Below are 18522 nucleotides of genomic sequence, written 5' to 3'. Positions count from 1 at the left end.
ATGGAATGGAGAATATCGTGGCTGACCACTTAGAGTGGACTTACAAACCATGATCGAGGATAGGAGTGCTCCAATTCAAGAAACAATCATGAATCAACAAATATTTTATTCAAAAGGCCGGAATGGAATACATCAATAATAAAATAAGGGTCTAATTGCGTAAGAAATGGAATTTACAAATTCTTTTGAAAGGAAATATTTATTTAATGCATTAAATCAGCGGAAAGACAATCAACAAGGAAAGGATGAGGGTTGTCAAACCACTCCCCGTAATCTGACACAGAAACGACTTCCCGAGCAATAGTGTGAGTAGCACAATTCACATATCGCTTAGTAAAACAGAAGTCTACACCATTTATCATAGATGCAACTCCTTTAACATCATCTATAGTGAAACCAAAAACTTAAGTAAAAGAAAACGAACGCAAATCATGATAAACTAATTGTGAATCTATCTCAACTTCTACATCTCCCATTCCGTATCCTTAAGCCAGGCCAGCTCAGAGCTTCACGAATACACACTACCTCAGGCTCATTAATACCATAATTACCTTGCTCTAAATATTATAAATCTAAATAAATAAATAAACAAATAAATATGTATGTATGTATGTCCACCAGATAATAAATTTATATACATGTTTTAATTATTACTAGTATTTGTCCCGTGCGATGCACGGAAAATATGTTATAAAAATATACCCTATATGAGGTTTATTCATATATAAAAATTTTATTATTTAATAATTATGTGTTCATTGCTATGATAAAATTATGAACATATATAAATATATTTACAATTAAAATAAGAATTGATATTTAAGGTGGGTGATTACTACTAATCTTAAATTTATATACAGGTTTTAATTATTATATGATATGATGACCACTACTACAGAAAACGATTTTAACGTCAGTTAAAATACCCCATTTAACGTCGGTTATCTTTCGACGTCGACTTTAGAGATGTAGTAAGTAAATGATACGACGTCGGTTAAAAAACCGACGTCGTATGTTTTTTTAAATTAAATTAATTAACATACGACGTCGGCTTTTAGGGTAAAACCGACGTCATATATTATTTATTTTCTTTAAAAAAAAATTAACATACGACGTCGACACTTGAGATGTTTAAAATAAGTTGTTTTTGTTATAAAGATAATTTATTGTGGAAATTATGGGCATTGATTATGTAACGACTGTAACGATTGAAGATTTATGTTTATCATTATTATCTTTCGTTATATATATATATATATATATATATATATATATATATATATATATATATTATTGTTGTTGTAATATGTAGAAACATTGAATGAATAAAATCTTTTCTCACCTTTTCCCTTCTTCTTGGTATTGTTTTGAGCGTTGTTAAGAGCATTAATTTACAACATGTTATCAACACGAGTGGTCAACATCTTCAGTGAATGATAAACTAAGTTTTGAGTCCGAACTCTGCGAGCTCCACCGTTCTCGCTCCTGTGCCTCGTAGTTCGAGACCGATGTCTAGTATGACGTAATGGAACCCTAAGCTACGATAGAATTTCACCCATTTCTGGTGTAGCAACCCAGGAGCTCTTCCTCTAGCTCCCTGTTAATGAGATACAAGGTTGTTGATATTGAGAAAGCCAGGTGTCTTATTCTTTTTCGTTGGCGCAACCACCTCAGAGGGAGCAACAACATCTATGTAGAATTGATTTATTAGTCCAAAAGATCAAATACTATTATGATTAGGCCTGCGTAGGACCCACCCAACTTGTCCGACCCGAACTCCAGCTTGCCCTACAGATGGGGTATCTGAATCTGAGGTATAAAATTCAAACCGCACCACATTTTATTCACACCTTATAATTTCGGCTAGGAGATGGATATTTGATATCCGACCTGGAACACCCCAAATTTTCGAGACTTTTAAAACTTATATAATAAAGGTAATTCCATTATAAATTCTCAAACAGAGCATAACTAAACATAACTGTCGGGGTGCTATGCCACATCTGAGCTGGAGAACTGAGATGCACAGGCTAAACTATCCAAACAACAGAAATCCTCAAATCAATATCTAGTACAACTTCAAGGCACGCAGGCCGATAAAAGAACTAATCTAGCTAGGTCCACGGGTCCGACAAGCGCGCTCCGGAGCTACTCATCTGTGCCTGAAAGCCAAATATATCTGTTCAGCGAATAATGCTTGTAACCCACTCCAACGCGTTAAATACAATATAGGTATATATATATATATATATATATATATATATATATATATATATATATATATATATATATATATATATATATATATATATATATATATATATATATAAGGAAAACCATTTTGAAGCCGGAATACATATATACTTATGAGAGTCTACTTTAAAACCGAGAATAAACTCAAGCAAGCAAGGGTATGCACATTCATCACGCGTATAAAGATACTAGCATGCACCCTAAAGTTTCAAGATTATTCCATATCAATCATATCAGTATTCAATCACTATTTCAATCACGTATACACATTTGGTGGTGCCGCAGGACCCTTCACGCGCCCATACACGAAGTGCCAGCGCATATAGCTCTGGCATGGCCCCGAAGCACCCTGCCTGTACCGCAGCACAAGGAGATTGATCGCAACCAATCGATGAATCGCAACTCATTTATAACGTTTGATCGCAACCAAACGGTGGACCGCAGCCTGAATAGTATGTATATCTGATCGCAACCTGATTATGGACCGCAGCCCTATATATATATATATATATATATATATATATATATATATATATATATATATATATATATATATATATATATATATATATATATATATATATATAACTGACCGATCGCAACCGGCCGGGTTACCAGCCGATGGTTCTCAACCCATCCAACTGCCTGTATAGCCAATTGATCGCAACCAATTGGGAAATCATGCACAAATAACACATAGCCAAGAACCCACAAAAATATTTCTTCCAAATTAAGCCTATTTCATAAATAACTAGTCAAAATCTTTTCCCAATATTTTGTTTCTTAGCTGACTAGTGTCTTTTTATAAATAGAGTATTTATTCAAAAACCCTTATGGTGAATAAATAAATACAATGGTCTATTCATGTGCCTTAGTTTTCGAGACTCAATTTGGGAAGAGTATTCTTCTATCCAAAAGTCAATCAAAAAGTCAACCCAAAAGTCAATCTGGGAGGACCTGTGAACCTGATAACCAAGTTTTTGACCTAAACTTTCAGCCCAAACCCACTCCATAACACTAGAATATTCCTTGATTCCTTTGGAGACCAAATCAGCCACATCTTTCACCGTTTAACCTAGAGTTTTGTGTGTGTGTATATATATATATATATATATATATATATTATAGTATTCCCTTGTCTTCCCTGAACTCTCTCCCATCAGATTTTTTGCCCAACTGTAGAAGCAAAGCTAGGAGGCTCAGTATTGCAGTAAACTTCCTCTTTATTCTCCTTCCTTCTTCCTCCATTTCCTTCTTTCATTTCCCTAAGCTATGAGTATGATTACACATGTGTGTATGTTGTTGTTTGTGTGGTTTTGGAGTCTTAGATGGTGAAGAAGGAGACCAAGCTTGATATTATAGAGGAGGAATTCTTTGTTGTTGATGCTAGAAGCTTGAGGTATAACCCATGGGCATCTAAAATAACATCTATTTCCTCCCTTTATCTGATAAATGTGATTGTGTGGTTATTGATGATGTGTGAGCTTGGAAAATGCTATTAATCTAGTGCTTAATGTGTAAAATGTGTTGAAAAATGTTGCATTGTTGATATTTTACTATGAAATGATGTTTTGGAGGTGTTGTTTCAGGTTGGAAGTGGGCAAAAATGCCCAGGTGTGGAATAGAGCAAGAGACGAGGCAGTAGCCTCATCTCCCTTGAAGGCGTGCAGGCCTAGTCGCAAGTCTCGCGAGACCTGCCGGCCGGCTTGCGTGCCTAGTGGCAGGTTTGGGTGGCAGGCCCTTTGCGGCCTGCTACTTCAAACCAGACTGCACGGTTGGCGCATCAGGTCTCCTGAGACCCGCCGCCCGACCCGCGGTCTAGGGCTGGTTGAATCTTCGTGGGTCTGCCACTTGTGTTTTGCCGGTTTTCGTGACTCGTAGGACTCAGGGACTTGTTCGTGTTTCGTGTTACGTGTACAAAAATCATTTTCAAAATCAAAGCATGATTTATCTAATTATTTGAAGTGTGAACCAACCTTGGGATACTAAAAAGTGTTGTGATGAGATTCGGTTGAGAATTTCCGGAAGTGTGTGTTAAAGTGTTGTGGATGAGATCCGGTTGAGAATTCCCAGAAGTGTGTGTTAAAGTGTTGTGATGAGATCCGGTTGAGAATTCCCGGAAGTTTGTGTTAAAGTGTTGTGATGAGATCCGGTTGAGAATTCCGAGAAGGTTACTTGAAAAGAGTGTGTAATAATGAATTCATGCCTAGCACTAGTTTCACCATGTGTTCCATTGGTTCATAATTTATTGTTAAGTTGTCAAGCCACATAATTTCCAATGTTATGCATAATGTGATCTTATACCTTCTTGCTTGGTTTAGGTTACTCCTTTAATGGCATGTCACTTTACCTATTCCTTGATCTATTAAATCAAACTTGACTTCATATCTTGTTAGTGTGTAGTAAGTATGTATATTTGAATATGAATTGCATAAGTGTTTGTATATGAATTACACTTGCATGTGAGCTTAATCCCTATAAATATGTATTATTATTACTATTATATATGTATATTTAAATACATGTGAACCTATTTGTCCTCTATTTATGATCTTGATTGGCTTAACGTGTTATATGATAACAAACCATTTTTCCAATCTATATCTATATGTATTTTACAGGATGGAGTGGTTTATACTTAGCATTCGTGCTAACGGGTTATCTTTTGTATGTTTTTCTCTTAACCCTTTTTCAGGTTTTAACCGATCATTGTTGAGCGCATTAGGTGGAGCTAGATAGTCTAGGGTTTTGATCTAGTTCCTAGTTTGGTCAACCTTCGTTACTTTGTCTTGATGTTGGAATTACGTAGTTTGGTTACTCTATCTTCTATGTTTTGTAGTGCTTTGACACTTAGGCTTGAGAGCCTGGCTGCTAGATGTTTAGCTGAGACTCCGCATGTTTTGAGATGTGGTCCCTTGTTAATTAATGTTAATGTTATGATTAGTTAGTTTCCCGTGTAGTTGCTCTATTGGGGGGTAGCTATGGAGTAGCATCCCCTTTTGTTTTGGTTGTTGGGTAATTAGTATTTAATTGCCCTCTCTTTATTCCGCATTTTCCTACCTTTAATTAATGTTTGCTCAAGTGTATGAAAATTGGGGGTGTTACAGCAAACATGTCATTTCCCATTTTTTTTAATCTTAATACTACTACGCTGATACTTGTTTCCCCCAAATTCAATTCCCTCTAAATTAGTTAGCATGAATCTGCGAATTCATGAAGGAAACGAAGACGAACTGTGAACGCAACCAACTTCTCCTAATCAGCGAACGACACAATCTCCATAGAAAGCGAAGAGCACCCAATCGACGAAGCAGAGAATAAGCAATCTTCGAAGCCGTTGTTGTTATGGCTACAAGTAAGGTTTATATTTATGTTTCGGAATGTGCATTCAGCTGTGTATTTTAATGCAAATGTGGTACCTACATGAGTATTGGAATTATATATGTTGTGAGAAAGTACTAGGGACCATGTTGTTTGGTTAATTTTTTGTTTAACTTTAGCTTGTGGATGGGGACCATCTGTTGTTGGTGTGTATTTAAGTTTAGCAAGTGGGTGTGTGGGTAAGTGCTCTTTGTATAACTTTACTCCTGGATACATGTGCATTACTTCCTTGATACATGTGCTTTGTGTAGTGAAATCTGATTTGTTTGGTGTGGTGTGCTTTACTGCTTTTCTGTGTATTAATATTTAAATCTTATCTAATTTGCATAAACTATAATATCAAATATTGGTTTTATTCTTAGGTCAAAACATGGAGGGTTTTTAGGAAAATGTGAAAACCCTAGGTATGTGGGAGGAGCAACTGAAATGTTTAATAACATGCAAGTAGATGAATGTGGATTGATAACACTTCTTGATAAAATGAAGGAATTGGGATATACATGTGTAGAAAGTATACAGTTATTTATGCAAACTGTTGGGGTTTATTGGAGTTAGTGATAGAAAGGGTAGCTTGGCGTACATTTAATCAGCTGGATTTGATTAATGTGGTTGAGGTTTGGGCAGTTGGTGGTGAATTGAATGAGTCATTTGGAGAACAAGACAGTAATGAAGACAGTAGACCAGTAGTTATGAAGGGGGAATAGATGAAAGTGAATGTGGTGGGGAAGATGACTTTTGATTTTTACATTAACATGGATCCAAGTGTAGAGTTTTGTGGTAATGAAAATCAGGAGGCATCAACCAATATTCCCAAAAAACCAGTGTTGCAAAACTCGCTGCCCGGCCGTGGCGTGGAAGGCCGGAATTGACCTCCTCCGCGGCCGGGCAGCTAGGCGGCCGCCTAGCCGGCTAAACCGGCCGTTTATTTATTTATTTATTTTTTTTAGTTGTAAAGTGTTAAAAGTTCAGCAAGGCATAACTTTTGACTCGGTTGTCCATTTTGGACAATTTGTTTTTCAAATCGCGTATTTTTTCGAGATCTATACACCACAAACAGCTTAAGGCGGTTTGGCCCTCTAATTTCTCCAAAAAAATGCTTCTTTTACTCTTAATTTTAATTTTTTATGTATTTAGATGGTTTCAACAATATTTTGAACGATTTTACAACCACTTACGTAAATAATTTGTAAGAAAAAGCTAGAGGAACCTTGTGCTTTATTATTGAATTTTACAAATTTTAGTTTCAATTTTTTTTAAATAAAAAAAATAAAAATAAATAAATAAAAATAAAAAATCGGTGCCCTAGGCGATTGGAGCCCCCTCGGCGCCTACCGTATTTTGCAACATTGCAAAAAACAGTCAAAATCCACTGTAGTTTATGCAAGAAAGAAGGTCATAACCGTAGAAAGTGTCCACTAAATCCTGCAATGAACAACAGACAGGTAAATAATTTTATAACTATGTTTCCTATCTTATATTCTTCTTGTAACTTATTATGTCATATGTAGCATAATCCAAATAAGAAGTGCAAGCCTAAGAAACAAGGTCCTATTGATCTATACACCGCAAACAGCTAAAGGCGGTTTGGCCCTCTAATTTCTCCAAAAAATGCTTCTTTTGCTCTTAATTTTAATTTTTTTTATGTATTTAGATGGTTTCAACAATATTTTGAACGATTTTACAACCACTTACGTAAATAATTTGTAAGAAAAAACTAGAGAAATCTTATGTTTTATTATTGAATTTTACAATTTTTAGTTTCAATTTTTTTTAAATAAAAAAATAAAAATAAATAAATAAAAATAAAAAATCGGCGCCCTAGGCGATAGTAGCCCCCTCGGCGCCTAGGGAGCGCCTACCGTATTTTGCAACATTGCAAAAAACAGTCAAAATCCACTGTAGTTTATGCAAGAAATAAGGTCCCCACTAAATCCTGCAATGAACAACAGACAGGTAAATAATTTTATAACTATGTTTCCTATCTTATATTCTTCTTGTAACTTATTATGTCATATGTAGTGTGACACCCCGAAATCCAAATTCAATTAATGGATTAATTGAGTAAATAATCCTATTTCAATTGGTGAATTAATTCCTTAAAATCCTGAAAATTCAATTCTTGGGGACTAATAATTGACTAGTCAACCCCAAAGTCAAAGTTGTACATTGAGCTTTGTAAGGAGTTCCCCTGTTCCTTACACTTTCTTATGTTAGTAAGGGTATTCTTGACCTTTCACTTGTTGTTGGTAATGTAACCTAACCTAGTAGACCAACTTCATTCTCTCCTTACACTTTTCTAAAAATCTAGCTACACCCTCTCTCTAAAAGGTGAGTAGCTTTTCTTCCAAGCCAAGTTGGAACCTTGCCAAAACTTCAAGAGTTGCTTCCAAGATTCAACCTTTCTTATATTTGGGCATCTAGGAGGGTAAGATCTAAGTTCATCTTGTGTTTTTGGTTTTATCTAAGGTGTCTTTTCTTAAAGATAGGATCTTTATGATCTTTTGGTATGTTCTTGAAGTGGGTTTGGAAGGTGAGCCTAGTGAGGAGCTTGTTGAGGTGTAAAGTGAAGTCTTTAGTCTACAAGAGGTAACCCATGCTCTACAAAATCTATTTTGCTTACCTATATGAATATTTCTTGGATTCTACATGTGTTTTGCTATGAAATGTGAGTGTTTATGTATTGTCTTGTGAAAATGCATATCTAGAGCTTGTGTTTAGGGTTCATTTGTGTCATTGCTTGGGATTTCCTTTGATTCAAGTCATTTTGTTGTATTTGGTGAGATTTGACATGTTTTGGACTTGAATTTGAGCTTGGAGTTGAAAATCCCTGAAGGGATTATTTTGTACAGGTATATGTACCCGCGAGCGGAACGACGGGTAGAGCTCCAACCCGCCACCCACCCGCGGGGAACATAAGCCGGTGGGTAGTGTACCCGCGGGCGGAACCACGGGTGTGAGCCTACCCGTGGGTCCACCCGCGGGGAACACTGTGGTGTTTGATTGGGATTTGTTCCCCGTGATTCGTTTGACTCGGTATTTGGTCTTTTGACTTCCCGTTGTTCTTTTGTGGAACTATTTGAGTGTCTTCTTGATGTTTCGTATGTTTAGAACTATATGGTAGGATTCCATGTAGGTTTTGGTGTCGTGAATCGTGCTAAGTGTTTAACATTGTGATTCGTTGAACCGTGATGGGTCTTGTGTGTTCTTCGAAACTACTTTCGGTTTACCCATTTGATAAGCATGCTAGTTCGATGTTTAAATTCTAGCATGTGTGTTGTTTGTACCTTCTTATTGGTTGATGATAACTTGTGTTATTCATCGTTGTTGTTGTTGGGGTGTGACTCATTCCTTGATTGAGTATGGTTTCATATCTTCGTTGTGATCCGTTGATTGATTCCTGTTGTGGTGTGATGTGTGTGTGGCTTTACCTGGATTGCACGATTAGTGGTATGGGACACTAGTCACCAAGGTATTGCAGCGGTCCTCGTGGTGGCCGTGACGTGATTATGGAGTTGTGACCTTTGTGTAAGGTTCACGTGATTCTTGGGTGGCATGTGTTGCCGTGTGTGTGTACGGTACCCTCATGTACTATGAAATTAGTGGTCTCGTTGGTGGTCGTTGGTAGGAGACGACGGTCCCAGGAGGGAAAAGGTTGGACTTGGTTGTACAGGGGTCCTGGAGGTAATGGTTGGAAGAAGATACAAGGTTGGGTGTAGCCATAAGGTTGGAACCGGGCATAAGGAAGGCATATCAACTCGTGATGGGTGATGTCACGAGGGCTTGTGTAGCCGTGTTTGTGTGTTCTCTTCTTGTGACGTGTGTAGTCACAAGGGCATGTGTTGCCATCGGTCTTGTCTTTATCCTTTGTGTTGTGGTTATCCTTTGTGGTTTGGGATGTGTTCCCATATCCTTGTTGAGAGCGTTGAGTCTTGTGTTGACTACTGCTCTTGGTTTTGTACTTATATACTTATGTATTCCGTTTCGAAAATGGCTTTACAACTTATATTTTATCTATGTATGTTATTTCACATGTATTGGTGGGTTACCAGCATTATTCGCTGACCGGGCATCGTCCCATGTTTTATTGTGTTCTTTCAGGTGATGTCTAGGCGAGTGCGCAGTCTAGTGCCTGTTAGCGTAGCTTCTCCCGCTTGTTTTATGGCCTGTGTGCCGGTTTAGTTGTAGACCTTTGAGACTATGGATTAGTTGTAAACAATGCATATATTGCCGTAGCGTTCATCCTTGTTGGTGAACGTGGCATAACACCCCGTGACTTGGATTTATGTTTATATAAGTTATCTTTTAGTCTTCCACTGTGTTTGTTGTTTAGCTCAGTTATCTGCATGTTTAAGGCTTTCAAATAGCTTGTTTTTAGGGGGGTGTTACATGTAGCATAATCCAAATAAGAAGTGCAAGCCTAAGAAACAAGGTCCTATTGGTAGAAGCACTGCTGATCCAAGTCCAAGTCAAGCACCTCCTAGTACAACTTCTATTCCAGATAAGAATACCATGGACATTGATATGGAAGATATGTTGTTAGCTGATTTAGATATTGATGCACTAGTTTCTGAGTTGATTAATGGCAATGGCATAACTCCTAGACACAACAAGGTGTGTTAATCTGGTTGTCATTTCTTTTTCTACACTGCTAATCTGGTTTGCACTGTTATTGGACTTAATCTAGTTTGCAATGCCATTATAGGTACAGATATGATAGGACGTAGTGAAGGCAGTGTACAACAGCACCAAGAACATGAAGAAATTGAACTACACACCCCCTCTACTCAGCCACCTATAGATGGGGATGATGACAATTCTCAACCTCAGTGAGATGATCACAATGCTCAACAATGGAGAACTCCAACTCGGAAAGCAAAGCATGTTGCTGTCAGGGGTAGGAAATATCCAACCCGTGCTGCTAGCCAAGCATTGAAGTCTAAATTCCCACCAACTTCTGCTGCTGCTCCCTTCAATATTGACTAACTCCAATGTGACTGTTTGTTTTTGGTATTTTGGATGGTTGTAGTGATGGAAAAACACTTGTTCTTTTGCAAGCTAAAACACTTGAATTTCAAGATTTTTGTTTGTAATTACCAGAGATAGGCTTATGACTACTTGTTATGAACAGTTGATGGCTATGAATGCAAATTTGACCAATATCTAGTTTTAAAGTTCAATGTTAAGATGACCATTTCTTGGAATTCATATTGCCATTGTGCCTTAACAGTTAGCCATATTGTCATTGTTCCTTAACAGTTTTGCACTGCCATTTCTACTTTTGTAATTAACAGTGTTGCACTGCTATTATGCCTTTACATACTACTAGACTTAGAACCGCGGGATGGATTTGAAAGTTGACATTCTCAAGAGGTGGGACACAAATCGAGTTATGCATTGAAAATTCGGGCGTCATATACTTTGCAATTGATCTTCCTCTCCCCTCTTGAGGTACTTCATAGTAATCATCATTCCCAACGTGTTCCAATGGGTCTTGCCCCGCATTTGCTTCTTGCCCTTGAGGTGGTGGATTTGCATGCATTGGCGTTCCTCATTGTGAATTTCCCTCTTGATGGTTTAATGGTGGTGTATGCATAGTAGATTCTCTTCCTTGCGCCGTTCCTTGAGTTTCATTATGGCCACTTGAAATTGTTCTCATGTTGTCCTCCTTCGGATTGCCTTATTGATTTCAGGTTCAAAGGCCAAAAGTCCTATGTTCTCTATTGATCTTGTTTGCATTCAATCCTAGAAAAACAAGTCAACAAGATTTCTCCTCACAACTAAAAGTGGTTGATGAGGGTTAGAACAAGCAACAATAAAATGAAACACAATTAAAAAGAAAAGCAACAAACGTTCAAACAATAAACGAAGTCAAATTCCTAACTAGCAACAAATGGTTAAAACCTAACGTCATCCCTGCCAACAGCGCCATTTTGATAAGGTTCTATTCTTCACTCTTGCTAGGTATAGCGTAAGAGTTGATTGTATTGGGATGAATCCCGGGTTATGTCGTTCTCAAGGGATGGCCGCTCGGAGTTACCCCTAAGTTGCTAATTTCAGAAAATAAAGACATCAGTATTGTTTGACTGCATGTCACGCGCACACAAAAGATAAACGTCGTAGTGAACTAGTAAAACAGATGCTAACAAGTGGTAATCAAATGAAAGTTAGATAGGGTTGAATTGCTTAGTCTGGACTAAGATGCTTATAGAATCATTAGACATAGGGAAAGAGGATGCAAATTCTAAGTCTAGGGTGTGGCTTGTGTCCTTTCGTAACTTAGACTACTAGGACTTGTCTAGGTCTCACCTAAACCTTTCCACAAATACCTTGCCTACAACTCCTTCCTAACCAAGTCCCGTAGGGTTCCTTGAGCTGGGAAATGCCAAGGGTGGGAGCTTGGATTGACTTAGCATAGGCCAATCCCTCAAACAACCATAAGAGGTGATCAAGTTCCTTTGATGCAAACAAATCAATCCCCAACAACAAGACATAGAAGCATTGCAATCAATCAATCCCTAATTCAATAACTAAGTCACAAAAGCATCATCTTCACACACTTTCACAATTCAAACCCTAGCTAAGCTAGCCTACAATAGCCATAGAAATCATAAAAGCTTTCATAAATCTAAATCCAACCATGCAAATAGAAATGAAAAGAGTAGAGATAGTACCAAACAAGTAGATTAGTAAATAAGAAGAAGTCTTGCAAGATCTCTTGAATTGGAGTTTTCCAATCTCTTTCTTCAATGAATCTCCTAAGAATGTAAGCTTGAATCTATTAAAATCTCTCTACAAATTGTTCTCTCTCCAATCTGAAAATGCTAAGCTCTCAAAGTATATCAAAATCTACGAAAAGTCTCCTCTAAATCTTATCTAAAACTTCTTAAATAGAGTCCCCTTTCAATCCCTTCCGCAGCTCTTTCACGCAGCCTTCAACGCCCCAGACAACGCACGTTGTGATGCGCGTTGAACTTTCTGGAAATCAGCTCTGTTTTTGCCTCTCCACAACGCACGCTGCAACGCGTGTTGTGGCCTTTGTGGCTTGGTCTCGGCTTGTCTTCTTATCCCGTTTTTCTCCGGGTTGTGCCACTTTGCCTCGTTTAAGGCCAAAGCTTACCTAAAAACATATAAAACACAAAGTGTGGTGGTAATTTACATTAAAATGCAAAACATAACTAATTGGCACAATACTGTTACACAAAGGATTGCTTTTAGCCACGAATTCACCCTAAATGGACCTTAAAAGTGTGTGTCTTTGACACTTGTCATGGACCCAATGTTGAGGATGGTCTTGTAAGATTTTCCCTTATAATATATATTGTATATTATATATTAGGGCCTTAATTAAGTGGTGCAAGTTGACTAGGCTTATTAAGTGGTGTGGTTGGACTTAATAACTAGTAGTTGTTAGTCAACCAAACTCTGTGCCTAATATAATCCTGGATTGATGGGATACAGGATGGTTGTTGTTAGCACATTCAGTTACGGTACTCAGACCGCTCAGTAGACACCAATACACCATCTAGGGTTCTGAGTCAGGTCTGAGGCAAAACATGGCCAACGGTCTACCGTTGAGAGGCAACACAACAGGAACATCATCTATGGCTGGAGATCTATGGGGCTACGCTTCCGCTATCATACGAGGTCAGGTTTCTCGTATACTATGGTTCATATAGTTAGACTATTGTATATCTAACATTTGGTATCAAGAGCCTTTATAAATCTCTGCCTAGTTGATTGTATTGCCTATGATCAACATTAATTTGTTTCATATACATTAAGTTTTGTATATACTTTGGTTTTCAATTACGTTCATTTTAATTCATCAAAATATGCATAGAAAATATATCTTTTTGATATAATTAAGCAGAATATTATGTATATTTTGAATGTATTATTCGTAATTGGTTTAAGACTGCCAAAAATTAATTTTAGTTGATTTTGAATCATTGATTTAATTTTAACATTAAGGGCGATTTTAATTTTTTAAAATATATGCCTGGAATTGTTTGCATACTGTTTTCGTTTGGAGGTGAAGCAACAGTAATAACAAAGGAGCTTCAGTTTTTTCTCCCAATTTTGGCCGGCCACTGCTACTGGCGAATCGACGGCTATGGGTGCGTTTTTCCGTTCGTTTTTTCGTCACCATTCGACTGCCGTTGACTCGACACCATTGAGCCAAGGGTGCGTGGACGACGGTGGCCGGTGAAGAAGTGGTGTACACGATTTTGGGCGGCGTCGCAGTGAGAAAACGGCGCGGTGAAGCTGGGTTCCCGGCGATGTCACGCTTCGTCTTCTCCTTCAGGCGACGCCGGTGACGGGCTATCGCTGCTCTTCAAGCATGCATGGACTACGGCGAGCTTTGGGGATCGACGTCGCGGTGAGGACGGCGGTGGATGTTGGCGCTGCGAAGAGGCGAGATGGCGGTGGCAGAGTTGGATTCCCGGCGTCGTCGCTGTCACCCTCCTCCTCCTCCAGGCAGCACCGCTTCCGGATGGCTGCCATTCTACCTCGTTGCTTCGGACGTCCGGCATGGCTGCTAGGGTTTTTTGTTGCTTTGCTTAAAGGAAGAAGATGATGATGGAAATAAAAACATGGGCCGGGTCAGGCCCATTTTGGGCAGACCTGGTCCAATTTTTTTTAAAAGAAAAAATAAAAAAATATTTGGGCCTATGTGGTTTATTTGGGGCCTGTTTCAGCTTCTCCATCATCATATTTAGACTTTTTCTAGCTAATTGATCAAATTAATTCATCTTTCAGTTATTATTAAATTATTATTCAATTTGAGGCAAATATTAAGTTTTAATTTGCTGTTTGAATTTTAATTTAATGTTAAGGTTCATATAGTTAGACTATTGTATATCTAACAGGTCTAGGTTGGGGAAAAGGTGTTGTTTCCAAGTTTTCAGTTAAAGAAGCCTATGAGATTGCTGCTGAGTTAAACACGGCCCCTTCAACCAATATTTGGAAACTTAAAGTTCCCAACATGTTTTGTTTATTTCTTTGGCTAGCAAGACATGATAGAGTAATGTCTAACCAAAATAGAATGAAAAGAGTATTTTCTACGAAGCCACGTTGTATGGAATGCAGCCACGATATGGAGGATACCAACCACATTCTTAGAGACTGCCCAAAGGCAAAGGAGGTCAGGTTGGCATTATCACTTAACCATCCTATTGATTTCTCAGGCTCTTTCAACCAATGGTTGGATAAAGGAATTATGGGATTGTGTAGAGGTTCCTGTCACCCGGACTTAAGCACATCATTTTCCATCACGTTATGGTGGCTTTGGAAGTGGAGGAATTAGGCAATATTCAACAATCAAAGGAGGTTGTTGGTGTTCAAACTTGACTGGATTAAAAAGCAGCTTGTGGACATCAACAAAGTGAAGATAATGCATGGATTCAACTTGGAAGCTGGTACGCTGGGAAAAACTATTGGAGGACAAATCCACCACAACTACCACTGTCAACTCAAGAATTAGTTAGGTGGTTAGAAAAAGTTAGTTAATCCTCTCTGTCATTAGGAGTCAGCTTAAGCTTCCCTCTCATATACATATAGTCAGAAGTGCATCTTGTAAGCAATGTAACAGAAATAACAGTTCAGTACAACAGTACTTTCTTCTCCTTCTTTGTCCATCTTCCAATTCATGATATGGTATCAGAGCATTGAAGGATCATGGCTTGGACAGGAGGAATGAACACAAACAGATCTCAGGGGTCTCATCCAAAAACCACGATTCCGACGGTCCCAATTCCGGCGACGGCTCCGGCAAACACACCGTTCGATCCAAACGACGCAGCCAGTCCGTTCTTTTTGCACCCAAACGAGAACCCCTCTCTGATTCTCGTCTCAGCTCTTCTGGACGGACGGAACTATCACCCTTGGGCAATGGCGATGGAGATGGCTCTTCTCTCAAAGAACAAGCTAGGGTTCGTAGATGGAACCATAGCAATACCAGACAGCAATGATGTCAAATTTCCTTATTGGAAGAGATGCAACAATATGGTGTCAACTTGGATAATGCGATCGCTTTCATCTGAAATCGCTCAAACCGTTCTTTGGATAGGAACTGCGGAGAGAATCTGGAAAACATTGAAGTCCAGATTTAGCGAGGCAGATATATTTCGTATCTCAGATTTGCATGCTGAAATCCACCAAATCCGGCAAGGTGATCTTAGCATAGGAGCGTATTTTGCAAAATTGAAAGTCCTATGGGACGAATTACAAGTTATAAGGCCCTTACCTATTTGTAATTGTGCACGAAGATGTGATTGTGGCTTGTTGGATAAACTACAATCTCACCTCGACAGTGACAACCTCTCCATCTTCCTGAGAGGGCTCAACGACAGTTATACGTCTGCACAATCACAAATTATGATGATGAAACCTTTGCCCTCTGTTGATGAAGCGTTCTTGATAGTTCAACAGCAGGAGAGAAGATTTAATAGTGGAATAGCAGGCTTCTTGCCTCAACCAGCAGACAACCTGAATGCAGGGAATGTGTTCTTGAGCCAAACTGCAAGCAACAACTCAGGTTCCAGGAAAGTTTATCCTAATGGGAGCAAGAAACCCATCTGCACAGACTGTGGATTCACTGGGCATACAGCTGATAAATGTTATAAAAAACACGGGTATCCATCCGGATGGAAACCAAGAAATAGAAGTGTAGGGGCAGCCAATCAGATTCAAGTAGCTGCTCAGATTCCTTCAGAAGACACTATCTCATTATCACAAAATGAGTACATGATGTTCAAGCAACTAATACAGAAGGAAGCTGCTACTCAGAGTTTACCTCTGACTACAGAAACCATGCCACAAGCTAATTTCATCTCTGCAAACTCTGTGCCTAATGCTCAGTTTGAAGGTACATCTCTTCCTTCTTCTAGTCATAACAAAATTCCTTGGATCTTGGATAGTGGGGCTACCCACCACATTGTTTGTAGCCACCATATGTTGACAAGAGTCAAAGAAGTCCAAGGCATGTGTGTTGAACTTCCTAATGGCAACAAGACTGCCATCACACACATAGGAACTATTACTGTGTCAGAAGAACTGGTTCTGAAGAATGTCTTTTGTGTACCTGACTTCCATTATAACCTGGTTTCAGTCAGTGAATTAATCAAGAATTCCAATTGCAAATTGCTTATGTATTCTGACACATGCCTAATACAGGATCAAGTCCTTGGGAGGACGATTGGAGTGGCTAAATTGGAAAAGAGTCTATATCATCTATTGCAGCCTGCATTTTTTGGTTCATTTGACAAATTGCAAAATGTTGAAATAAATGCCTGTAATATTAGTAGTTTGTGGCATGCTAGATTAGGACATACATCCTTTTCAAAGATGAAAATGTTGCAGTTGTTGGATTCTGATATAAAGTTCAATAAAGAATCAGCTTGTGATGTATCCATTTGGCTAAACAAAAAAGACTTCCATTCCCTGTTAGCTCTACTGTTTCTGCTAATTGCTTTGACCTTGTTCATGCTGACATTTGGGGGCCATACCATGTACACACAATATATGGTCACCAATACTTCTTGACCCTTGTAGATGATTTCAGCAGACTAACCTGGGTATTTCTGATGAGAGGCAAACATGAGGTTAGGACTCTGATTCAGAACTTCTGTGCTCTGGTTCTTACACAATTTGGGAGGAATGTTAAGTGCATCAGGACAGATATTGGACAAGAATTCAAAATGGAAAAATTTTTCCAAGAAAAAGGGATTATTCATCAAACCTCATGTGTGTACACTCCACAGCAAAATAGTGTGGTGGAAAGGAAACATGGTCATATACTCAGTGTTGCAAGGGCCCTGAAACTTCAAGCAGGTTTAGCAGATTGTTTTTGGGGAGATTGCATCCTACAAGCAGTCTACATCATTAATAGACTACCTTCAAATGCCTTGGAAGGAAAAATACCACATCAGATCTTATTTGGAAACCCTCCCCAATTCAGCCACCTTAAGACATTTGGTTGTTTGGCTTATGCTGCTAACCTCAGTGGATATAAACCCAAATTTGCTCCAAGGGCTAGAAGATGTTTGTTCCAAGGATATCCTAATGGGACAAAAGGGTACAAGCTATATGACATGCAAACTAGAGAAGTATTTATCTCTAGAGATGTGGTGTGCTATGAGAAAATTTTTCCTCACAAATTGCAGCATAGCCCAGATACTCAAGCATTCACACCATCCCTTATCCTGCCTGTGGGAATACACTCAATTGAAGATCAGTTACCAGATCAGGTTCCAAGGTCTGATCCCACTGTACAGGGCAGTCCAGCTGACTCAACTCACAGTTCTGATGCAACTTTAGTAAACCATGAGGAAATAACCTTGAATGAGAATCAAGCTGAGGAACACCAGCAACAGGCCAGAAGGTCCAGAAGACATGTGTCTAGACCAGCATATCTCCAAGATTATGATTGCCAACTGCCCAACACAAGGACATCCCCTCACTCTATGTCTACTGTATTGTCCTATGATAAACTTTCACCTAAGTTCAAGGCTTTTGCTCTCAATGTTCTAGACATAGTAGAACCCAAGTCATACAATGAGGCCATTCTCCATGAGTGTTGGAAATCAGCTATGCTGACAGAAATAAATGCCCTTCAAACTAACAGAACTTGGGAACTCACCACTCTCCCACCTTCCAAGAAAGCCATTGGATGCAAGTGGGTATACAAGGTTAAGCATAAGTCAAATGGAACTATTGAGAGGTGTAAAGCAAGACTGGTGGCCAAAGGTTACACCCAAACTTGTGGACTGGATTACATAGACACCTTCAGTCCAGTGGCCAAGATCACATCTATAAGGACCCTACTGGAAGTGGCAGCTGCAAAAGATTGGGAACTACACCAACTAGATGTGAACAATGCATTCCTCC

The 18522-nt window shown here is 38.8% G+C and overlaps 1 protein-coding gene across 1 annotated transcript; it reads left to right on the top strand.

Annotated features, from left to right (window-relative positions):
• The first annotated feature begins 15312 nt into the window (after positions 1–15312).
• On the top strand, positions 15313–17178 carry LOC109168309. The gene has a single exon (XM_019317323.1). It carries the CDS (start codon positions 15313–15315, stop codon positions 17176–17178), a length of 1866 nt encoding a protein of 621 aa, XP_019172868.1.
• The last annotated feature ends 1344 nt before the right edge of the window (positions 17179–18522 follow it).

This window comes from Ipomoea nil, unplaced genomic scaffold (genome assembly GCF_001879475.1).
Source record: "Ipomoea nil cultivar Tokyo-kokei standard unplaced genomic scaffold, Asagao_1.1 scaffold3195, whole genome shotgun sequence".
Taxonomy (NCBI): Eukaryota; Viridiplantae; Streptophyta; class Magnoliopsida; order Solanales; family Convolvulaceae; genus Ipomoea; species Ipomoea nil.
The sequence above is the reverse complement of the archived record's forward strand: the minus strand, read 5'-3'. Positions and strand labels throughout refer to the sequence as shown.